The 23,967-nt window shown below is 56.3% G+C and overlaps 1 protein-coding gene across 3 annotated transcripts in view; it reads left to right on the plus strand.

Moving 5' to 3' along the window:
- Positions 1–20,471, plus strand: part of WNT3 (Wnt family member 3) — a 47,028-nt gene extending 26,557 nt beyond the window's left edge. The window contains exons 2-6 of one of the 3 annotated variants that reach the window (XM_032322070.1): positions 9,925–10,166; positions 13,675–13,940; positions 14,633–15,108; positions 15,213–15,315; positions 18,498–18,631. In XM_032322070.1, coding sequence (XP_032177961.1) covers positions 9,925–10,166; positions 13,675–13,940; positions 14,633–15,108; positions 15,213–15,315; positions 18,498–18,515 — 1,105 coding nt within the window. In that variant the 3' untranslated portion in view covers positions 18,516–18,631. Of the gene's footprint in view, positions 1–9,924; positions 10,167–13,674; positions 13,941–14,632; positions 15,121–15,212; positions 15,316–18,497 lie in introns of all 3 variants that reach the window. The other 2 variants (XM_032322069.1, XM_032322071.1) reach the window with 2 other exon arrangements.
- The last annotated feature ends 3,496 nt before the right edge of the window (positions 20,472–23,967 follow it).

The raw sequence follows: 23,967 nt of genomic DNA on the forward strand, positions 1-23,967 counted from the left end.
GCCAGTAGGGCCAGCGAGTTGTGTTGGAGAGTTTAGGGAGAGAGAGGAAGGTAGGAAGACCCTTCTTGGGCTCTCATGGTGAGTCTGAAGTGCTGCCCAATGGGGGAGGGAATGGTTCTTTATTTTGGCTTTGTGTTTGGGGGATGTGTGGGTTTCCTGTCCGTGGTGGTATAGACAGTTGCCCTGGAACACCCCCTTTCCCAGTCTCTTTTCCATACCCAGTCTCCCATCTTCCTATTCCCGCCATGCTCATGGCGACGTTGGGCACACACTACAGGGTGATAGGTCTAGAAAAGGCTGACCGATGTCCAAAAGCCCAGATTTCAGCTGAGCCAACCTGAGGAAAAGGCCTAGGAGCCGTGTCCCCAGGTGAGAGGAAAGCGCTACCCTTGTGGGTCCCAGGTAGCAGGAGAAGAGTCAGACTGGGAGGTGCCATCCATGGGCACAGAGAGGGACCCTGTAAGGGTTGATGGCTTAGTGCATGTTCAGAGCTTTCACCCAGGGAGGTGGGTGGGGACAAGAGTAGAAGAGGGAAAGACCAGAGCAAAGGAAGGGTGTGGTGACTCACTCTGTCCAAGTATGTTGGCCGCGCCTCCGTGGGGACCTCAGCAGAAATACCGAGAAACAGAAGCCAGACGTGGGCGCTTGGTGCCAGTGTTGGCTTGAGTGAAGCCCAACCGACCTGCCTCCCGCACGGTTTTGGGAGAGCCCTCTCCATTCCCTGGCCTAAAGTGTGAGGTCCATCTGATAGGATGTCCCCACCCCCTGCTGATGCCCTCCCTCCCAGGACTGCCCCACATTCCTGGGGCTCCTCCCTTGGCACATGGCATCCTGTGCCCACACCATGAGGCTTCCTGGCTGTCTCTCCCTCTACCATGTGCCCACCATGGAGGGACAAGGCCTCCAGTGTCATTCAACTCTCAGCTCCAACAGATTCCCAAATCTGAATTTCTAGTCTCTATCTTTTCCCAGCACCATCTGAACTCAGGTGCCTGGAGGTCTCCTCGGCCCCACAAACTATCTTTGTCTTTGTTCCCAAACCTGCTTCATCTCTTAAGGTCCCTTTCTCTGTTGACATCACATCCATCTTCCTGGTCACCCTGGCTTAGAACTTTGGTCATGCTCTCCTCCTTCCTCTCGTGTCCCTGTGACCCATCCTTACTTCCTCTCTGCCCCTAAGGCCTCTGTCCCAAGACCCACAGCCTCAGGCCCCTCGAGCCCAGATGGATGGTGCCGCGCCCCAGCCGCATAGGGGATGCACCCCAGACCCACGAACGTGCCCCCCAGGGGTTGTAAGGTGCAGCCAAGCCTGACACCCTCCTTAGCATCGGCTGTCACACTAGCCTCCCTTTCCCAGCTGTGGGTCACTAGTGCCCACTCCCCCCGGGCCCATTTTGCAGTTAGATATTGTCTAATAGATTGATACTTCCAAAGTCTAGTTCAGGAGCCTCCAGTGGCTGCTCAGGTTGCCAGGATGAAGCTTGGCAGTGAGGGCCCCTTTCCTTCCTTGCTCCTGATACAGCTTCTGGGCTCCAGCCGGGGAGGAACAGCTGCGGTTCCCTCTCTCAGCTCATGCCTGGGGCTTCCCTGCCACCCCAGCGCCTCCCGAGGAGCCCCAGCCATGCCTTCGTGATCACCGCTGGCTGGGACCCTCTCGCCTCCGCCTTCCTGGATGTCTCGGCCCTGACGGCGCGCTCTCTGGCGTGGGGGTGACTTGGGTTGTCAGTTACGAGGGCCTCGGGATGCTCCGTCACTTGTTCACGGCACTCCCGGCACCGTGACTTCGTAGGTGCTGGAAGAATGCTGTGAGTCTGTAACTGACAGATGCGTCCTGATCTGGACTGTTTGTGGGTGTAGCTTAAGGCCTCTCCAGGTCCCCGGCCCCTGGCACTCTGCCAGATTCCGAGTCATCACTTAAATGCGTGTTGAGTGACTCAGCGGGGGGATGACTCTGTTTACCTGCTCTCCCCAGTATGGACACCTCCATCCACTCCGCATGCTTATTGCCCTCCCGGGGCCCTCGGCTACCTGGCTGGCTGGGACTAAGTTGAGATGGGGAGCCCCGCAGGCGGCCTGGGCCTCCCTGGGCTCAGAAGCTCTTAGAGTTGTTTCTTTATTGATTCCTTTCTGGTCTCGGGGTCCCAACTCAGTGCACGGACCCTTTCTACCCTCCTCATCCTCTTCCCTTCCAATACATAAGCGAGGGTGCTCCCTAGGCTGCTGGAGATGCACGAGAACTAGAGGGCCCTTCTTTGACGAAGGGCGTCTGTTGGGGTGTCTCTAGGCCTGCTCTGTGGATGGAGGGAGCACAGGAGCCCCTTTGGACTGAAAAGCGACCCCCAAGCCTTGGCCTGCACTGACCTGGGGGCGGGGTTGAATCCGTGCTCGGCACCCGGGGCGGGGCCACATGAGCTCCAGGAGGATGAGCAGCTGGGCCAGGAGAGCTGTAACTTGTGCACCTTGACTTGGGTCTGTCTTGCCCTGTCGCAAGCTCCTGGCCAGGGCACCAGGGTGACCCAGAGCGTCCTGACCGGGGTGGCCCTAGTCGGGAGCAGGAATGGCTTTGCTATTCTGGGTTATAACTTGTGTCATTCCAGGAGTTAGATGTGTCGGGGCGCCAGGCCCTTCCCCTGGCCTCCCTCAGTCCGTATATGCCCCTGAACTTGTTAGGCTCCTCCGCCAGCCCTGAAGGGCCTCCTGACCTCAATGGAAAGGGAGTAACCTTGTGTTGCCAAACCAACACTGGGTTCTTGGACGTCCTGTCCATTTTCAAGCCTTTCCTTCTCCTTTTGGAAGTTTTTGTCTTGTCCCAGGCTTGGGGGGCAGGGTGGGGGGTGTGGAGGACCCACTGGACCCAGGAACAGGGAGGGCACCTGCCTAGTACTGCCCAGGAGCCAGCAGGTGGAGTACCAAGCCCTGGATTACTGTAGGACTTCCAGAAACATGGGGCCACTCTGGAGGAGAGAGAGGCACAGAAGACCGCAGAGGAAGTGGTTCCTGTCTCCTTCCTCCCTCTCAGCACCCATGACAGGACCCCTGTCTGGGGCGGGCAGAGACACGGAGCCATGCCCTGGGGAAAGGTGAGGACCTTCCTGACTCCAAGAAAGGCACAACTCGGGGAGGCTTGGCCATGGAGCTCGCCCAAGACCGGAAGGAGGAGAAGGGGAGACTTTCCTTGGGCTGTGCCCCACCCATCTTCCATACGTGACTGTGACTTGGGACCCTCTCCGGGCCTCAGTCTTCCCAACTAGAGAAGGAAGGGTTTAGACTAGACCCATGCTTCTCAGGTTTCATCCTGCAGAGGGGCGGGGGGTGAGGGCAGACCCTATGCTCAATCAGCACCGACTTCCCTCCCACTCCCCAGGCCCTGGTAACCGCTACTCTGCTTTCTGTGGCGAGGAAATCGCCTCTTCCAGGGTACCTCGCCTAAGTGGGATCCTACAATATCTGCCCTTTTCTGACTGGCCTTTGTCACTCGGCATCACGTTGTCAGGGTTCATCCGTGTGGTAGCAGGTGTCCAAACTTCATTCCTCTTTGGGGCTGGGTAACATTCCATGGAATGGATAGGTCATGTTCTGTTGTGTCCCCCTGTTGGTTCTCTCGAATGGCGCAACCCTGACACTGATGGACATGACCGCTTTCACTTCTCTCGGGCACTTGAGAATTCCTGGATCCTGCACTAATTCTATGTGTATCTTTATAAGAGGAACAGGTCCTTCTTTTTATTGGTTTTGTGTATTGTGGGGGAGGGGTGAGGGAAGGTTGTGTATGATTCCAACTGGGAAAAAAATAGCTACCAAATACAAACCACCCCAAACCAGATGCCTCCCGGGGCCCCCCCGCATCTCTAAAATCCTACCATGCTGGGGGAATGGCAGGATCTCGGGGCCGACAGTGCCAGCGTCCCTGGCCAAGCCACCCGGTGCAGGATACGCGTTAGTGTCTGGCCATGTGATAGATGTGGAAGTTGAGTCAGCATCTAGGCTGACCTGCATCCATGGTTAGAAGTTTTATCTGTGCCCTGGCTAGCGGCGCAGGCCCTCCTTGGTCCTCCAGAGACAGAGAAAGGGATGTTGTCGCGGTGGGGAGGTAAGGACCCAGGTGGCCACGGGAGTCCTGCAAGGCCATCGTATATTGGAGTCTGGCCTCCCGGGAGAGGGCATTTCACTCTGAGCGGTCAACACCGAGGCCTCCACAAGCTGACTGCTGTCCCCCTGCCTGGCTGCCCGTGTCTGTCCTCAGCCCAGCTGGGCGGTGGGTGGCTGGGGTGGAGGGTGAGCTGTCCTCGGGGGAGGGTGGCAGAGCCCTGGGGCAGGGCCGGGCCAGGAGCTGGCTATGAATAGCCCCTGGCCAGCTGGGCAGGCCTGGCGGTGCCCTCCGCCCTCCCCCTCACCAGCTGCCAGTGCCAGGCGGGGTCCCTGCCTCCCTGGGGAGCCTCGCTGTTGCCCGAGGTCCTCACCGTAGGGACTTCCTCAGCGGAACCGAGGAGTCTTGTCCTGTGTGGAGGCGAGAGCTCCGGATGCCAGCATTCCTGGGGAGTGAGGCGAAGGAGCTGTGAGACAGGGGACATCGGGCTGGCCTTCTGGGAAAGGAGTGGTTCCTTCCTTCCTACCTGTCACGTGCCTGGCCTTTTCGTAGACCAAGTGTGCCTGCTCACGCACGTGTGTTTGTGTGTGCGCACACGTGTGGGGGGTGTCAAAGTGGTGGGGAAACCGGAGGAGATGCCCCCTCTGTCCCCAAGGAGCTCCCACTCTCACAGCCAGATCGAACTGGAAACAAATGAATCCAGCACTTGGCGATAAGGAGGTGTGAATAGGGTGCAGGAAAGAAACAGAGACAGGAGACCTCAGCTCTGTCTGGGAGCCCATGAGAGTCTTTAGAAAAGAGGTGACCCAGGAGTCCTATCTTCTTTTTTTAAGGTTTTTTTTTTTTTTAATTTGTTTGAGAGAGAGAGAGAGAATGAGCCGAGGGAGAGGTAGAGGGTGGGGCAGAGGGAGAAAGAGGGAGAAGCAGGGTCCCCATTGGGCAGGGAGCCTGATGCGGGGCTCGATCCCAGAACCCTGAGATCATGACCTGAGTCAAAGGCAAATGTTTAACCATCTGAGCCATCCAGGTGCCCTCTAGGTGTCCTGTTTTGAGGATGGATAAGATGTTTGCCAAGGGGGCGCCTGGGTGGCTCAGTGGGTTAAAGATGTTTGTCAGGGGCTGGCCGGGGACAGGCACTCGGGGGGAGAGGGCTCACTGCGCACAGAGGCGGGGAGGGGTGAGAGGCGGTGGGTGGGCAGAGCAGCCGGAGCCGGCACTAGGGAAGGAAGAAGGAAGAAGGAGGCCCGCCGTGTGACTTCCCCCGGGGGAGCACGCATGTCATAATGGGGACAAGGCGCGGTGCGTGACATTGATGCATCTGTGGCGGTGGAGTTTCAGACCTGAGCACTGTGCAGGGAGCAGGCTCAGGGTCAGGGTTGCCAGGCCATGTGTGGCGGAGGGCAGCTATCTTGCAGAAATCAGTCCCACGGCCGAGGCCTCCTCAGTCCCTTCCCCAGGAGGCCTTGCTCCTGACCAGCAGGATGTTCAGAGCCGAGCTGAAACCCTCTAATGGAGCATTCTGGGAATATCCCCATGCCCTGGTCCTTTGGGTTACCTCTAACACTGAGCCAGGTCACAAATATCCGTGTCCAACCACCCCAGTTAGGACTGAGCTGCCGGGGAAAGGGCCAGCTTGGTATCCTTCCCAGTAACAGATGGGAAGGGGCTCTAGAAATTCTGGTGTGTTCTGTCAAGTCAGGAATGGGAGGACAGGAAGCAGGAGGTTACTGACGGGACGAGGGGACAAAGTGCTTCCTCTGTGCTCGACGCTTTTTCTCATCCCTTCCTCTTATTATGTCTCTTATAGGTGAGACATAATAGTTTCAGGTGAAACTGAGGCAGGGAAAGGTTGACTGAATTGTTTGAGATCAGTAGTAAGGGAACAGCAGAGCCGGGTCTGTGCTGGGCAGCCCGCCTCTAGGCTACATACTGCGTTGGCCCCCCCGGGCAGCAGGGTAGAGCCCGGGTTTGGTGGGAGGGGAAAGAACTCATCATCTCTGGGGCACCTGGGTGGCTCAGTTGGTGAAGCATCTGCCTTCGGCTCAGGCCATGATCCCAGGGTCCTGGGATCGAGCCCTGTGTTGTACTCCCTGCTCAGCGGGGAATCTGCTTCTCCTTATGCTCCCATTCCTGTTCTCTCTCTCAAATACATACATAAATAAATGTTTAAAAGCAAAACAAACAAACAAACAAACAAAAAAACAAGAAATCATCTCTCATGCCCAGAGTTGTTTTCAGAGGGTATCATACTCAGAGTCCGACAAACCCAGGGTTGAATCCTGGCTCAGCCATTGCCCTGTGTAAGGTGCCTCGCTTCTCTGTGCCTTGGTTTGCTCCTCTGAAATGGAGGCGGCAATGCCCCCAGTGGGAGCTGTTGTGAAAATCTGTTGAGATAGTAGATGCGACGTGTGAAGGAGACGGTTGCTGTTATGATTGCTGGCGTTGCACGTGACCTTGGAGGGCAAGAGGGAATCTGCCTGTGTTGGAGGAGAGGCCACAGTCATTCAGTAGGACCAGTAGGAAGGACTTGGTGTCCTTCAGAGGAGGGGCAGGGAACGAGGTATCTCCCTGTTGGGAGAAGTTTGGGGAGTAACTGTGGCCTTTGTGGCCAGCCAGTGCCCAGGGCTCGGGGCTTCTGCTGGGCTGGAGAGGCCCACCTTGGACCTTGCGGGAGGGGACTGCTGAAACCAGGAGCCAGAGCCCCTTGGAGGGCTGGGATGAGAAGCAGCCTCGCCCAGTGGAAATAAAGAGCCAGTAAGGACATCCCCACTCCTCAGTCTCCCTTCTCTGCGGTGGCCAGCCGTGGGCAAGCCACCTCTCTCTGTGGGCCTTTCGCTTTTTCACCTGTATAAATGGGCTTCGTGCTGTTATAGGGCTCCTATTGTAGGTTCTCATTCTAGTCCAGGGCTCAGCTTAGCTTGAGGGGGCCAGGCCTGCCAAGGGGCTAGGAGAGAGCTAGGAAGGAGGAGAGTCTTGGAGGATGCGCATCTCTGGGCAAAAGGAGGCTGGAGCCTCGGGGCACTCGGAGCCTTGGCTGGTGGGCAGACCAATAATGGGGGATGACATGGGACAGGGCCCCTGGTGCCAGAAGTGACTGTGGGACAGACTGGTCCAGATCAGAGTGTGTTATGGGGGCCGGAGGTCAAGCTGATGACAAGTGTGGCCACCATAGGGGCGGTCCACACCTCCAGACCCGGACATGGACTGAGTTCGCTATGGTGGGGACACTGGGGAGACTGGCTCTGGCCAAAGGGATGGACACTGAGGCTGGGAAGTGGGTGCCAGGTCTTCCCATGCTGCTCTGGGACAGGGAGGGGCCAGACCAGGAGACGGGGAGGGGGCCGAGAATCACCACCCCATTCAGGACCAAACCCAGGTGCGGTGACAGGGGTGGCAGAATCTCTTATCGGGTCTCAGCTCCGCTCTCTAACTGTCCTCCTCCTCTGGGGCATCAGGTGCTAAATGTCAGAGGAGGAAGTGGGGAGAGCCCGGACTTCTTCTCAAGGGAGCCTTGCCCCCACGCGGCCCGCTCTGCACTGTGTTGACTCTCCACCCTGAACCCTGGGCCGCTTCCTGCGGGGGTGACCGCAGAGCTGCTGGGAGAGCTGGGGGGTGGGGCTCGAGGCCCGTGTTAAGAGCACGTGGGGAGGGGGCGCCCAGGTGTTTCAGCCGGCTGAGCGTCTGCCTTCCCCTCAGATCATGATCTCAGGGTCTTGGGATCGAGCCCCACGTCAGGCTCCCTGCTCAGTGGGGAGTCTGCTTCTTTCTCTCCTCCCCACCTGTGCTCTCTGTCCCCCTCTCTCAAATAAATAATTAAAGTCTTAAAAAAAAAAAAAAAAAAAAGAAAAAGGAGCACATGGGGAGACAGCCTGAATGGGGAGGGAGGTTCAATTCTGACACTGTGCAGTCCTGCAGACTGGGGCAGGGTACTTAGCTTCCTGGCCTCAGTCTCCCCATCTAGGAAATGGGATAATAATGATGATAATGAGGTTCGGGGAGGATTACCTAAGGCGAGAGACATGAGTGCTTAGAACAGGCCCATCGTGTAATCAGTGATGGCTATTCGAACCTCACGGTTCTTGTGATAAGCTGTTTATGAGCGTAAACAGAGTTGGGACAGGAGAGAATGGTCCCTGGGCTCCCTCGGGGGCTGTGTGCCGTGTGCTCATGGGGGTTCTGGGCTGACCCACTCATGCTTCGTGAGGCATGAGATCCATGGGTGAGACTCAGGGCACAGAAGGGCCGGCCTACAGCCAGCCCCTCCCTCCACCTCCCTGCCTCCGGCCCCAAGCGGGCCTTGCCCAGAAGGCAGGCGGCATAGTGTTTCCGGAGTCAGAGGGAATGGGGTCCAATGAGCCACTTCTTAGCCCCTCTGTAGTCTGGGCTGGTTCTCAGAACGCGAGGCCACGCCTCCCCAAAGCAGGGCTGCCGTAACACCCCCTTCCACATCCTACAGTTGTTCTAAGCATCGAGGGAAGCAAACTCAAGGAAAAGGCTCAGCCCAGCGACCATGCTGTGTTCGGCCACAGGCCTGGCATTGGAAAGCTTGAGCAACTAGCTTCCTCCCTAAACCCCAGCTTCCTGGTCTGGGGTGGCGGGTAGTGATGTTCTCCGCCTTGGAGAAGTGATCAGGAATCTACAGGCAAAGCCACGTAAGAGCTGATAAACAGCAGGCGTTGAGTTCAAGCCCTGTGTCTAGTCCAGGAAGCTTGTGTAGATGTGTCTGTGTTTTCCTGATCTGCATTTGGGGTCTTCTGATCCCTCTTCCCAAGGCTTCTGTCATCTCTTTGTGTGGGGGACTTGACTGAGGTCGCTGCCGGACTGGAGCCTGGTTATGGGTGTGAAGGGGGACGAGGTGGGGCTCATGCAACCCTTCTTCCAGCTCGCACTGTCCCTGATCACAGGGCTGATGGCAACTGACCTTCAAGTCCACTGAGACCCACGGATCATTTTCTCAGTTTCTCCTGCAAAATGTCATTCCTGCTGTTCCAGGGCTGAGGGAGAGAGTGGGAAGAGCAGCACCTTGGTTTTCTAGTATTTTAAACTCTTATTCCGGCTCCCCACAAGACCTTCCCTTCTGCTAAAAAAGCTGAGAGGTGGCTCATCGGCCTTTGGCTCAGGTCATGATCCCAGAGTCCTGGGATCGAGTCCCATGTCAGTCTCCCTGCTCAGCGGGGAGCCTGCTTCTCCCTCGGTCTGCCACGCCCCTCCCCCACCTGTGCTTGCTCTCTCTCTCTTTGACAAATAAATAAATAAAAATAAAACCTTTAAAAAAAATTAGGAGCTGCAGTGTGTGTGCGTGTGCACGCGCGTGTGCATGTGCAAACCTAAGGCACACACGTATGTAATGAATTCCCTGCTGGGACTGGAGCTTCTCTGTTTCTCTGCTTCAGCTGGGGTCAAGCCTGCCACCTCCCTCACTTTAGGTTTGGGTTACTTCCCATGGGTCACTGGAGTCTGTGTGGCCCCAGAAACTCGGACTCTGTGGAAGATTGTCCAGGCCAACCGCGTCAAGGCCCATCAGGGCAACTGGCCCACAGCCTAGGAGGGATTTAACCTGGAGCCCCAAATCCATCTTTCCAGTCCAGAGTTCTTTTCATGATGTGCCCCTGCGAGTCCCTGCGCTCACATCAGATATGCCCCCGTCAGAGGGCTGCTGGCTGGGCTGGAGATCTGCCCCACAGGGGCAGGGAGCACACTGAGGCACCAGCTTGCTGGAGGGTCTGGGTTCGGGCTGACCCAGGGGCCCTCCGTGGCTCCACCCACCCCAGAGGGCTCATGAGGAAGAAAAAGGGCCCCTGATGGGCCATGTGCCACCACCCTGTGTCTGCCCGCAGGTCCCTGGCCCTGGGCCAGCAATACACATCCCTGGGCTCGCAGCCCCTGCTCTGCGGCTCCATCCCGGGCCTGGTCCCCAAGCAGCTGCGCTTCTGCCGGAATTACATCGAGATCATGCCCAGTGTGGCCGAGGGCGTGAAACTGGGCATCCAGGAGTGCCAGCACCAGTTCCGGGGCCGCCGCTGGAACTGTACCACCATAGACGACAGCCTGGCCATCTTCGGGCCCGTCCTGGACAAAGGTACTGTCTCTGGGCTGGCTAGCAGGTGGAGGCGGGGCTGCGGGGGGTGGGGGAGGAGGACCTGGTGACCCTTCCCCCTCAGGATGCCTCAGCTCCCAGCCCAGGGTCCCCAGGGGAGGGCCACAAAGCTGGGCAGGACCAGCAGCCACCACAAAAGTGGGTCAACTCCCTCTCTGGACTGACCCAGACTGTCCCCCTGCCTGCCACACCTTCCTGGGTGCTGCTGGGGGCTGAGCAGCTTTGAGGTGCTCCATATCCTGAGATCCTAGGGCGGCAGAGGAGGCCATGGCCTTCCTCCCCACCCCACACCTGGCTGGCACAGTGGAGTGGGGCAGGCTTTGTTGTGGACATTTGTGACATTTTCCCAACACTGTGTTAAGTGCTATGTAAATCTAGCTTTTGGGTGACCACCACCTCTAGGTCCCACCCATATAGAAAATTCTGGAACTGAGGAAACTGGTGTTGGTGGCATTGCATTGCCCCCAAGCGTTTCAGTGCAAAGATTCTGCCGGCCCCCATGCCCCTGCACGGGGGATCTGCCCACCAACTCTGGAGGGGCTCGAGGGCCGGCTGGCCTCTGGGGAACTTTCCTGCCCTCCTGCAAACCAGGAGTCTAACCGGCTGGTGCCTGAAATGAATGGCATTCACACAACTTGACCTCAAGCATGACCGGGAGAGATGGTGGAGGGGGGCGACTGCTCCCAAGAAGGGGACTTTGGGGCTGGAGAGTTCTGGGCTGAAGATGGGCAACTCTAAGGAATGGCTGCATCCCGGGATTTGATGACCCCAGCAGGCCTCCTGGGACCACTGCTCCCTTTCAGCAGAAACTTGAACCCTCCCGCCCCAGGGGCTTTGCCACCCAAACTGGTGAGCCTGGCCCTCCCTTCTCTTACAAGAACTATATTTATAGCCGGAAGGAAAAGGTATCTGAGAGCCAGGGGATCTGATGGGAGGAGTGGGGGATGGGGCACTGAACCCTACCTTTTAGTAGGCAGTCCCCCTTTACCTGGGCTTCAGGTATGCTGGGTCTGTCTGACCTACAGGCCATTGTCAAGGGACAGAAGACCAATTAGCGAATCAATGGATAATGATTCTGTTTACGCTTCTATTACCAAAGCTAATTATTCCTTGTTTACATAAAAGGTTTGGCCTCTAATTGGGGCCAAGTGGCGGCGGTTTGCATTTCAAACCTGATCTTGCCCGGTGTGTCAGTCTCACCGCCTTCCGGTGCCCCACCTCGGGCCAGGTAGCGCTTAATCAAACAGCCTGGCGTCTAGACGCGCTCCCCAAAAGCAAGACTCGCCTTCTGATCGCTCTTACCCTCTTGGGACATTTGGCAATGAAAATCGGGCCTTTGAGCTTATTACCCATCCACGCCTGTGTTAAACGTTTCCCATCACGTTGTAGGTTCTGGTACCTGCCTTCATGTCTGAATTGCAAGAGGGCAGTTCTGTGTTGGGCGGGGGCTGGGAGCTGGGTAGTAAGTCAGAAACTCGAGGAATTTGAAGCCGAGGAAGGTCCGGAAGAAGTCCCTCACCCGCGTCGCGCGGGCCGCCACGCGTTCATCTCTGCACCCCCGGACCCCACCCCACTCCACCCCAACCCACACACACGCTTTGAGAGCCGGGGGCGCGGGGATGGGGTGCGCCCTGCCCGGGGCGCGCACCGCCGGCCGAGCCCGGGACCGGCTCCCCACGGTCTGGCCGTCCTGGAGGCGGGGCCGCGGCCGGCCGAGGACTCGCGCGGCACCCGTGGGGCGGAGGCCGCGGGGGTCGGCGGCCGGAAGGCGACGGGCCGCGACGGCGGGGCGCAGGGGAGTCCGGGATCGCGTTCCGCGGGCGGGGCGGCGCGGGCGGCCCGGAGGGGCTTAGGCGGCTTGAAAGGGGCCCGAGCGCCGCCCCCCACCGCGCGGCCCGGCCCCGCGCCCGCTGCGGCCGCCGCGCCATTCACACGCCCTCTGGCCATTCGGCGCGGCGCGGGGGCGGGGGGCGCCGCTTCAATGGGGATTTCGCGGGCCGGCGCCGGGGCCGGGGGCGCGGCCCGGCCGCGGGAGACGCCCGTTGCTACGCGGTGGCGGCCGGCCCGGCGGCCCGGGCCCGGCGGCCGCATTATGCGGGTAATGCGGTGTGACACCGCGCGAACAAAGGCGGATTGAGCGGCCCAGCGGGCCCCGCCGGACGGGGACCGGCACAGCGGGGCTGTCAGCGCCGCTCCCAGGCTAATCCCCGCCCCGCCCCCGCCGCCCCCGCGTCCCCGGGGCTGGGAACCGAGCGCGGCCCGGGGTCCGGGCGCCGCCGCCGCCCCGAGAGACCGTGCGCCCGGCCGGAAGCGAGACGCTGGCCCTCGGCGCCGCCGCCGTTCCCGGGCGCCTCGGGGAGGGCGGGAGCCGGAACGGGGGCGAGGAGAGCGGGGCGGCGTTGGGGAGGTATTGGGGTGAGGGGAGGGACCGGAGCCTTGGGCTTCGGCCATCTCCAGTCTCAGTCCGCCTGGGCGGCGCGGGCTCGGTGCGGCGGCGGGGCGTCCGTGGAAGCGGGTCGGGCGGCTCCTCCGCAGGTGGCCGCGAGGCTACCCGGCTTCCCGGCTGTGTGCAGAGCGGTGATCCCCCTCAGCATCTGGCATGGGCGCTCTGGCTTCCAGCCGGCCTGCGTGGCCTCGGGCGGGTCACCGCCCAACCTGGGTTCCTCGCCTGTCCTGAGAGTTGGGCTGCAAGTCTCCCAGGCCTTGGCCCTCTAATCCTCAATGTTTGCATCTGTAGAATGGGCCTGTGTTAAGACTTTTTGCTCTTAGTTAAGAGGATTAAATAAGATCAAGAACCTGAAGGGCAGAATATGGTGCATACTGAGCGCCCAAAGGTGGTGATCAGGATCCTGAAGTTGGGGGACACCCCTGAGAAGTTCTCCTTTTCCTTCAAAGGATTCTCCCCGATGGCAGGGAATGGGCATGGGACTGGGTCCACTCTCCTCCTGGTCAGGAGCTCTGGTGGCAAAGGGAAGTTTTACCCGTTTTACAAAGAGGGTAACTGAGGCTCAGAAAAGGAAAGGGTCTGCCCAAGTGCATCTAGGTGGGGGATGGGGTGGACTTGGGTAGTTTAGGCAGTAGGTTCCCAGGCTTCCCTCCTGCAGGCCGCAGGCTCTCTCAGGATGGGGTGGGCTCAGGCCTGTGCTGCAGTCTCTGGAGTTGGGGCAGGTAGAGGGTAGGGGGCCTGGGGCCAGGATGGAGCAGGACCACCTCACCTCTAAAGCAACCGGCCAGAGCTACAGTTTCTGCCCCTGCTTCTGACAGGTTTGGCTCTGACCAGTACCTGGTATTGGGGCCCTGGGTTAATCAGTTAGCTGCCCCCTGCCTCAGTTTGCTCATCTGTAAAGTGGGGATACCTCAGAGGCTGGGCCAGCCAAAGCGGGTGGGAAGAGTACCTCGACTCCTCCCTCTTTCCTCGGGGCTGGCGAGCCCTTCTTCCTGGCTGGGGAGGTCGAGGCAGGACTCCGCCTGAGCCTTGCCCTCTCCGCAGCCACCCGCGAGTCGGCCTTCGTGCACGCCATCGCCTCTGCCGGTGTGGCCTTCGCCGTCACGCGCTCCTGTGCTGAGGGCACCTCCACCATCTGCGGCTGCGACTCGCACCACAAAGGGCCGCCTGGCGAGGGCTGGAAGTGGGGCGGCTGCAGCGAGGACGCCGACTTCGGGGTGCTCGTGTCCCGGGAGTTCGCAGACGCGCGCGAGAACAGGCCAGACGCGCGCTCGGCCATGAACAAGCACAACAACGAGGCGGGCCGCACGGTGAGCTGCGGCTGCCCTCGCCCGACCCTGCCTGGTACCCCTTTGCAGACCGTGTCCCTGCCTTTCCTGCCTGGCCTCGCCCCCGCCCCACCTTGCCCTTCCAGTGGCCCTTGTGCATCCCGGGCTCCCTACTCTCCTCTTTCCCCTTGGCAGAACTTTGGCCCCCACCCACACCCCCACAATCACCCGTCCTGTTCACCCTTTCTCTCTGGGCTGTTCCCCATCTGCCCCTTCCAGGGGATGTGTCAGCTCAGGAGTGAGGCAGACCCCATGGAGCAGGTCCCCGCCAGCCCATCTGGTGCACTTGGGCTGCCTAGGCAGGGCCATGAAGACGGGAGGGCCTGACTTTGAATTCAGCCTCCACAGCTTCCTCTGGTTGTTTGACCTAGGGCAAGTCACTTAAGCTCCCGGCCTCAGTTTCCCCATCTATTAAATGGGGTTCACAATCCCTATCTCCTACAGCTTTGAGAAATGGCTGCGATTTCTGCCAATGCTTGGGCTATGAAGGGGGAGGGAAACAATGGTCATCATTCTTTAGGTCCGCACCTCAGCCCCAATCTGTTTTCTTCCTGACCCCCAAGTAGAAATAGAGAAGGTTCCAGGGATGGGGTGGGCGGGGGCAGAGCGGGAGGGCCTAGGTGTGCTCCCGAGTGAGGTTGTGCTGGGGGCCAGCAGCTACTCCTCTTCCCCAGACCATCCTGGACCACATGCACCTCAAGTGCAAGTGCCACGGGCTGTCCGGCAGCTGCGAGGTCAAGACCTGCTGGTGGGCCCAACCCGACTTCCGCGCTATCGGGGACTTCCTCAAGGACAAGTACGACAGTGCCTCGGAGATGGTGGTGGAGAAGCACCGTGAATCCCGCGGCTGGGTGGAGACCCTCCGTGCCAAGTATGCGCTGTTCAAGCCGCCCACCGAGAGGGACCTGGTCTACTACGAGAACTCCCCCAACTTCTGCGAGCCCAACCCCGAGACGGGCTCCTTTGGCACCAGGGACCGGACTTGCAATGTCACCTCCCACGGCATCGATGGCTGCGACCTGCTGTGCTGTGGCCGCGGCCACAACACGAGGACGGAGAAGCGGAAGGAGAAATGCCACTGCATCTTCCACTGGTGCTGCTACGTGAGCTGCCAGGAGTGCGTCCGCATCTACGATGTGCACACCTGCAAGTAGGGAGCCAGGTAGGGCCGCGGGCGGGGCGGCTGCGGGGCCTTGGGACAGGGACCCTTTTTTCCCAGCTCCTCTTCCTGACTAATCCACTTCTCTTTCTGAGCTGTCCCAAGACACCCAAGTTTCCACGGCCAAAGCAGGAAGCCAGGATTTCCTTGAGCATCTGTGGGGATGGTCCCTGGGCAGCTTTGGGTGGATTACGCAAAGTACGGATACCAGCTGAGCATGTGCACGCAAGACTGCATGAAATTGACTAATGTTTGTATACAAGTTACTAAATTATGAGCCAGGTCAGATGTTTGCATGGCCACTGGCCATCATTACTGAGCATCTGGAGGCTGAGCCAGAGGAGGGATATTGTGGGGCTGGAAGCCAGGACACCTGACTTCTGGTCTCAACTCTGCCCTGTTCCAGGAAGTCCCTAAGTTCCTGTTATTTCATTTCCATGGGCCTCAGTTTTCTTACCCTAAAACGAGGGGGTTGAAATAATAGGCCAAAGATCCTCTCTCTTTCACCCCGGGGCAGAGTCATTTTGCATCCACCCTGAACTTTGAGGGCAAGTTTTTGCACAAGCATAAATCCTACTGACCTTGAGGAGGTGGGTGGGGGAAGCGGTGTATCAGCCCATATCCTGACAGATCTAAAGCTTGGGTGGAGCGGGGGCACTCTCACCGAGTTTATGGAAGGGGATGGGGAGGAGGAGGAGGGATTCAAGTTCAGAGTGGTGGTGGTGAGTAATCAAGGGATCAAAGGCCAGTGGGTTATGTTCCCAAGCTTCCAAGAGGTGGCCTGCATGGGAGACATGGTGCCTGGCCCTTGGAGCCATCGGTCCCCAGCATAGGTCAGGACTGATGTAAGGTGGTCCTGGAGTCTGGGAGCTGGAAGGTCCGAGGCCACTGTGCCCTCTCTCCCTTTTCTCTCCCTGAGAAGGAACCTAGTATATAAAGGCGTGAGCCCTGGTCCAACAGCCACCACCTGCCAGCTGGGGGACCCCAACAAGAGAGTTTTTATAGATCTGCCTCCTTATTTATCTTCCTCCCTGGAGGAGCCGTGGGGACCGTGCTTGGTTCATTGTGAAGAACATACCTGCCTGGGTTATCTCCCTGGAACAGGGCAGGAGCGAGCACCCCACCAGGTCACACAGCTCCACGGAGGGCACCTCGGAGCTGGTGGCTCCGGTCCACACTGTGTGGGCCTGGGGGAGGGGTCGGGCCTCTCTGCGGTGTGGAGGCCCCCACATCCTGGGGACAGCTCTGGGTGAGTCCCTCTGGGAGGCCCCTCAGTGGAGCTCGAGTTAGGACCTGGCAGGGACAGGGTCCAGAAAGGCAGTCGGAGGCACGGCTTTGTTCGTGTCTGAGTGGGCGCCGTGTGGCCGGTGGAGAGGGGACACAGGTGGCCCAGATCTGCCATGTACTGGCCCCGGAAGCCCGAAGTCTAGTTTCCTCACCTGTTCCGGGGCGTCGGGAGCCTAACGGAAGTTTCATGAGGCCCCAGGGAGCTACCAGAAGTGAATGCTTGTCTGAATCTGATACTAATCAGGAGTGATAACTGCCGTCAAGAGAGCTGAGACGTGAGGGTGACATCGCCTGGGCGAGTTTCATTTCCTGCTTCTCACAGAGAAAAAAAATCCACGAATATGAATGCATTCATGGGCTCAGTGTAGCGTGGCCACTGTGGCCGGAGCCCGCGTGGGGTCCCCAAGCAGCACTGAGGGGCAGCTGAAGGGGAATTAGGATGCCAGAGCACTAATGGTGGACCCATTGCTAGGATAGGGACCTTGAACTTCCTGTGTGGGTCCTGCTGGGGCTGTAGAAGCAGTAGGTGTTCTGGTGCCTCCTCTCCCAGGGCAGGGTTGGGGGAGGCCGCCAAGAGAAGCCATCTGTCAACCAGCGGAGGGAGTCTCTGGAAAACTCTCCTGCCTGCCACCCGTGTAATTAGTGCTGATCCTAGGAGGAATTAATACATCCTCAGCTCTCTTTGCTCCCATTTCTGAAGGACAGTGCTATTTTCTCCAGTCTTAGAGACATGGTCTCAGATGCCTTATTTAGGCAGATTGGAGCCCCGAGCCCCTCTGCTCTGGGCACTCTGGAGCCCTTGCTCTGGGACAAGTGGAGGACTCTCCCCACATGGTGCCCTTTGGACACATTTTCAACTTGTTGAGTGATGTGGGGCAGGCTGGGGAGCCTCTCTGCGCCCCAGTTCCCTCATCTGAGAACAGAGGGGTGGTTGTGTGGACCAGAGGCTGGATAGCCCCGGGGCTGGGCCTGGTTCATGGTCCAAGGAGGCAGCAAAGATTCCCGGGACCAGGCAGAGCTGACCTCCGTGATTGACGTTCTCCAGGCGTGGTGCTTGGTCTTGAACCACAGGCCCCAGACTGGCTGAGACCCGGTTACCTCTCCTCCCTTCATCCACAAAGACACTGCAGGCAACATGGGAACCTTGGAGACAGGCTGACAGGGACATATGCCTTCCACACACTCAGTGGGGAGCCCCAGTCAAAACGGCTTTATGCCACGGGGAGATTCCCATTCCTTCCCTTGTGGGGAAAACACCTTTTCCATTGCCTGTGGCTTCTGTCCAGTGTCTCATGCTAATGGCCGATTGCCTACCTTGCAAGGACCAGGCATCTTCCTTGTTATTCAGATGTTGCGAGCCACAGTAAGCTGGAAGGGGCTCTCTCTGGACAAGAGGCAGGGGGTCTGGCTGACCCCCAAGTGCTGGATCTGTCACTAACTTGCCACAAAACCTTGGGACGTGTCCGCTTAGTCTTGCTGAGGCTCCAGTTCTGCCCCAGTGTAATACTCTTCCACTGGCCCTGTCCACCCCCCGGGAATGGGAGGTTGGTTGGGAATGCCCATGAAAGTGCTTTGGGCCTCTAGTCCTTGGTGAGATGTAAATACATAAATGAGTAAGAGGTGCACACTGGTGCTCCCCTGGGAAGGAATTATTCATAGTTAATTAAATAGCCGTGCTCCTGCGTAGATGGCTCATTATCAAACCACTGGTGGGACAGAAAAGCACAGTGCCCATGTCAACTCTAGTGGGGAATGGGGCCCTGGACCGGAGAGGCCTTCGGTCGCTCTACAAGGTGGACTCCTGCCTGGGGGTCTCTGTCCAAGCTCCTGGCCAGAAGGTGGGGCAGGTAGGGTTTGGGTCCCAGTCAGTGGTGGCCCAAGCCCTCCTGATCCTGTTTAAATCCCACACTCTCCCTCAGCAGCAGGCCCCCAGAGCAGAGGAGGGGGTGCAGGAAAGCCCCTTGAGTTCCCCGTTGCCCCCAGTACAGGAGAAACGAGCTCTCCCCTCCGCAGCCTCTAATCTCGGCACCCCAATGGGCGGTTCCTCCGAGAAAGGGATTACGGGTCTGATTCTCCCTCTTTGTTTTCCAAAGGGCACTGGGAACGGGTGAAGTGTGTGGCTGGGCAGATTCACCGAAGTCCCATGGGAAAGCAGGACCTGGAGCCGGGCGCAGCCCTCAGCACCAGGCAGCCAGGAACCCGGACTGTTGCCAGACGCCCGTGCGGTAAATGACCTGGACCCGAGCTGCCCGCTGCCGGGGAGGCCTCCCTCCCCCTCTCTCTTAAGTTTCTCACCCTGCTGTGGATGGTGTGTGGTTTTTAAAGAAGGGGCTTTCTTTTTAGTTCTCTAGGGTCTGATAGGAACAGACCCCAGGCTTATCTTTGCACATGTTAAAGAAAATAAAAATGGAAAAAAAAATTCTACTCCGACAGAACAGGCTGGGCTGCCGTGAGCTCTCTGCCTGGTGGTGAAGACCTCGGCTGGGGCAAGATTCTGTTTCCAGACGGCGTCTCCTGGTGCCATGCAAGATGCCTGTGCGGTGGGCGTTATGAAGTAGGACAGAGCCCAGCAGTCTCCTTTTCTCTGTCTCCTCCTGCTCAGATCTGATAGACCTCCACATTCTCACGAAAGCCATAGGGTTAGCTAGGATCCAGTGGGAGGGAGGCCCAAAGCAATTGTCGGGTTGGAGGTTGGGCTTGGGAGTCCTGAAGCACCAGGAGCGCTGGGTGGCCTGGCAGGCTGTTGGAAGAGCGGCTGTGTCTTGTTCTCAGTCTCGCTTCCTCCGCAGCGCTGTTCCGCACGCGAGGCCCCTGTGAACCGCAGTCCCAGCTCCCGGTCTCCTGCTCCCCTTCCGCGCTGTCTACCAGGAATGCAGGGCAGGGCTTGGGGGCTTTTTTTTTTTTTTTTTTTTTTTTTGATGAACCGATGTAAATAGGTTATGTTTAGGGGGTGGTGAGCCTTCTGCAGCTCCAATGGGCTTCCTAAAGAAAGAAGCGGTATCTTTAGAAGGGGCCATTCACTCCCTCCCGGCCCTGCTCACTGGCAGATTCCCCCCCCAAACAACGCCGGGGAGAGCAGCTGGGGAGTCTAGGGTGCCTGGGTAGAAATCAGACAAAGGGTCAGAGTCAGAGCAGCAGCCGATTCCTGATGTTCCAACTTGGTGACTTGTAGCTAGGGAGGATAACACGACTCCTTAGTTCCCTCTCTGATAAAGACCTGTCTTCCGGCCTCCTTTCCCTCCTTTGGCCCGTGCGGCTAAAAGAGAAGCGCAGAGTTCTTTAACACACACCTGCCGGCCTCACCTGTGCGCAGAGAGCCCGCCAGTCCACGCAGTTCCCAAGGATCTGGAGGAGGTGTTCGAAGGCGGGCAAGCAGTCACTTGCTCCCTCCGGTAAAACCTCTCTCTCCGCTGAGCTCCCCGTGCTCCACCAGGTCCTCTCAAGAGTCCTGAACGGAGGCCAGCGGATCGGACAGCACGAACCCAGGCCACAGCTCTGTCTTAGGGAGAATCAGGAAGAAGAGAGGCGGCAGGGATAGAGACGGGAAAAGAGATGTTTCTTCCTTTCTTTACTCCCTCCTCTCTTTGGTCTAACACTGACCTCAGCTGCTGGGTCAAGTGATCTTCCTGCTCCACTCAGGCAGGCTTGCCAAGACCGTCTAGAAGCCATGCCCGCACTCTGCAATCTGCGGGCAACGAGCCCGGCTACAGATACACGTCCCCATCCCCTGTCCGGAGAGTCCGAAATGCCCCTCCTCATCTCACTTTAGACTGAAAAGTTTTCAATCATGTCAACCGGATAATGCTTGCTTTATGTGAGAATTATTTCAGCAGAACGGATACAAATGTTCAGAACAGTCTTTTCATATCTATGTATTCTATATTAAAAGTGATAAAGTCATGTTTCTGGGGCGTATTCAAGTAGCTGACAAGTGATTATTTAATAATAGTACACTGAGCACATTGTAGTAGTCAGGTAATAGTATCCAACCGAAATTTCCTACCGACCTGCTGTATCCAAAGTTTTGTAAAAAGTTGTAGAAGTTGTTGATCTTTTTGATTTTATATTCAAAAAGTCTCTTTTTATAAATATTATTTATTATACAATGTATATACCTTTGAGTTAACTAAGATTATATATTATATAAATATATATATATTTGGAGAAAATCTATTTCATCATGCAGTTTTTTTCTGTTAAGTCATTAAAGAGAAGGTAAACTTAAAATGGATACATTGTACAATGTGTGGGGTTTCCAGATTAACGCTCAGGAGGTTGCGAATATCCGATTTCTGGATGTGGTGGCCTCAACTTGCACCCTGAAGTGAGTGGTCCAGAATAAAGCCATTTCCTCTGTTCTCTAAGCAGGATCATCTCAGACATCATGGATAGTGGGTCTCATCTACTATAGGACTTTCGTACAGGCTTACCTTGTTCTAAGTCAACATCTGACAAGTAATTCCTAGGTTTGGAAGTAAGCGGTTTGGGCAGTAATTCCTTTAATAGACTAGCATTTCCACTACACAAATGAATGTCACAGACACTCAAAAGATGTGGCGCAAGGCCAGCAGCCCACGGGGTTGGTTAATCCTTTCCTCACCGATGTTTTCAACTCCATTTATTGGGAAAATAGGATTTGCTCTATTGAAAATGAAACCTGACTGGAAATGGCTTCCCCTCCTGCTAGCTCGGCTATAGAAAGGGTAGGTCGGTCTGGAAGAAGAAATGGTCTGCCTTGGCCTCCGGGTGGCCTGGGACAGGTGTTATTGTGGGAGGTTGGGCAGAAAGGACCCAGCAGTGGGCACGCTGTGGGAGGGGTGTTCTCTCCTCGGACTGCTGCTTCAGAAGGACTCACCTGAAGCTCGCAAGAGATGCTCTCTCGATGATGAGCTGCAATAACTCGGTTTTATGACAATAGACTGCCCTTTGGTCTTCACACCGACCCATAAAATGTCACCTTCGGTTGATGTGGCACAGCTAAAACGCTTTCCTTTTCTTTCTCTTTCTCCTGATTTACCTTTACCAGGAGCAAATCTTACTCATCTCACTGCAGAGACAAAAACAACATAAAAATAAAGCAGCCTGCCCCGGGTGCTGGCGCTGGGCTGCCTTGTGCTCCATTCAGACCTCGAACCTTAATTAGGAACGGCGACTAGAAGTTCATGAACTTTATTGTGCCCCTGATGTGTCTGTGTTTAGTCCCTGAAAAGTTTAAACCACAAAAAATGGTTGTGCTGGCTGCATAAGTTATTGGACATGGAGCGTAGACCGAAATCTCCGTATCTCACAGCCTGGCTCACCTTGTACTTTGCTCCGGCATAAAACTAATACTTGTCTCTCCCAATATCCTGAGTACTTTTCTTTTCTTTCTTTTTTTTTTTTTTTAATACCTATAAGATTGCCAAACATTTAAATGGTCCCTGTTCATACTTACCAAGGCCATTTGCAATCCTTTCTATGATTAATCATATTCTATGATTAAAGAGAACAGTTGATTACAGTGCTTGAACATTCAATTTCTCCGTAAGTATGAATACTAATAAACATCTAAAAATAAGAGGAAGCTTTAAAAAAAAAAAAAAGACCCAAAAGAAAGAAACAATATCGTGGGAAGATCTCTTTTCAAGCAGTAGCTTGGAAAGAATGTGAAAAAAGCAGGGGAGAACGTTCGTGAGTTCAAGGCTCGGGGGACGGGGTACAAATAAAGGCAAAGGAAAGGCGGAGGAAAGCAGGGGGAGGGATGACGGGTAGGTGATTCTAGACGGATCCAGTGGTACATCCACGCCAGCCCTGGGTATATAGATGGACATGGAAGCTGTGGCTGATCGACACACAGATGAGGAAAGTCAATGCAGCAAAATGATGATGGCTATACCGTCGCTTCTCTTAGCTTGACAGAGAACTCTTAAGGAGGCAAAGAATGACCTTACCATTAATCTGATACTCCCGAGAGAGTGTGACAAAGTTGGTTGTGTGGAGAGACTGTGTGTTCCCTCATGTACATTATGGAGGGGAAATTTCAAACTTGAGTCCCCCTTGCAAATGCTGCCTTCACGGCTTGGGATTCCTGCCCATCACAGGCACCCTGTGGAGTGTCGTCCTGCCCCGGTGTCCGCACAGCACACGCTCTCCGTGGCTCGGCTCCACGGCCCGGTCCTGGCACTGCTTGCCGGTGGAGGAGAAACTCTAGATCATTTTGCAATAACTTCTGAAACTGACGTGCTGTTTTGAACTTTTATCCACACCTTCCCCGGCGTCGTCTTTGAAAAGGTTTATGAATCAGGTGGCCAGGCAAGGGATGGGAAGTCTCGCTTTTGCCTTCTGTGCTTGGCCTGGCTTGGTTGTTTTTTGCTGACTCAGTGCGTCAACAGGTCTGTTGACCAGGATTGGATTGTTACACACCCAAATCTACTCCGTGACTTGCTGTTGAAACTTAAACCAGAGGCTGTTCATCGTAATTTTTAGGACATGGAAAGAGAGCTTTAAAGCAAACCATGTTCAGATTCTAGCCACCATTATAGTTTTTCTGTTATATATTTATTTTTAAAGATTTTATTTACTTGAGGGAGAGAGAGAACAAGCAGGGGGAGGAACAGAAGGGGAGAAACAGGCTCCCCGCCGAGCAGGGAGCCCGATACGGGACTCCATCCCAGGACCCTGAGATCATGACCTGAGCCGAAGGCAGATGCTCAACCGACAGCCACCCAGGGTCCGCTCAGTTATATAGTTTTGAAGGTATTTCAGTGAAGATGTACAAATACGGAAAGGATGAGATAACCTCCTTTTCTGAGGTTTTAATTATATCTTCTGACAAAAACTAGCCTGCTCACAGTGCATCCATATAGGAAGAAATCTAAAGCAGCAGCTGCCGGTCTCCTTTGCTTTGTCACTAGGCCTGTGACGTCGTACACTCTCTCACCCTCTGCCCAGGGCAGCTTTGAAGTGCACTGGGACAGCTTCGAGACCCTACCTTCCCAAGGTTATGCAGGACCCAGGGTGGCCCCGGGGTCCTCCTAGGAGGTGTGGACAACTCCTGGGGAGATGACCTCTTTGCACTGAGCCTTGCTGATTCTCTGAGCTGCCTTTCGTCCTACCCTCATCCAACTCTAAGCATCGGGCTTTTAGGCTGAGATCCGACAGCTCAGAAAAATGCAAAAAGGATTCCAAAAATGAACCATGTGAAGAAATCCCACTGAGAGTGTTTAAATCCCTCGGTTTGCACATTTCAAAGGAGGAACTCTAATTGAGAAACAATTTTCCTTTCTGGATTATTACTAACCCATTTACGGCTTTGGTCTGCTTCAGTGTTTTAATAAGGCGAAAATAAGCAAAATAAGTATGAAGGTTCTTCATGTGCATTAACTCCTGAAAATACGCTATTGATATGTTTCTCTTTTCAACGGAGTATGCTTCCTAAATAATGAAACCCAGAGATTTTTAAATAAAAATCCTCCATCTCCTTAGGCTCGTTAAGACAAGGAGGGGCTTTCCGGAGCCCCCGCTCTTCTTCACACGTTCTTAGCAGTTACGTGTCGTTTTGTACAAAACATGCTCTACAGGATG

Source organism: Mustela erminea, chromosome 18 (assembly GCF_009829155.1).
Source record: "Mustela erminea isolate mMusErm1 chromosome 18, mMusErm1.Pri, whole genome shotgun sequence".
Classification (NCBI taxonomy): domain Eukaryota; kingdom Metazoa; phylum Chordata; class Mammalia; order Carnivora; family Mustelidae; genus Mustela; species Mustela erminea.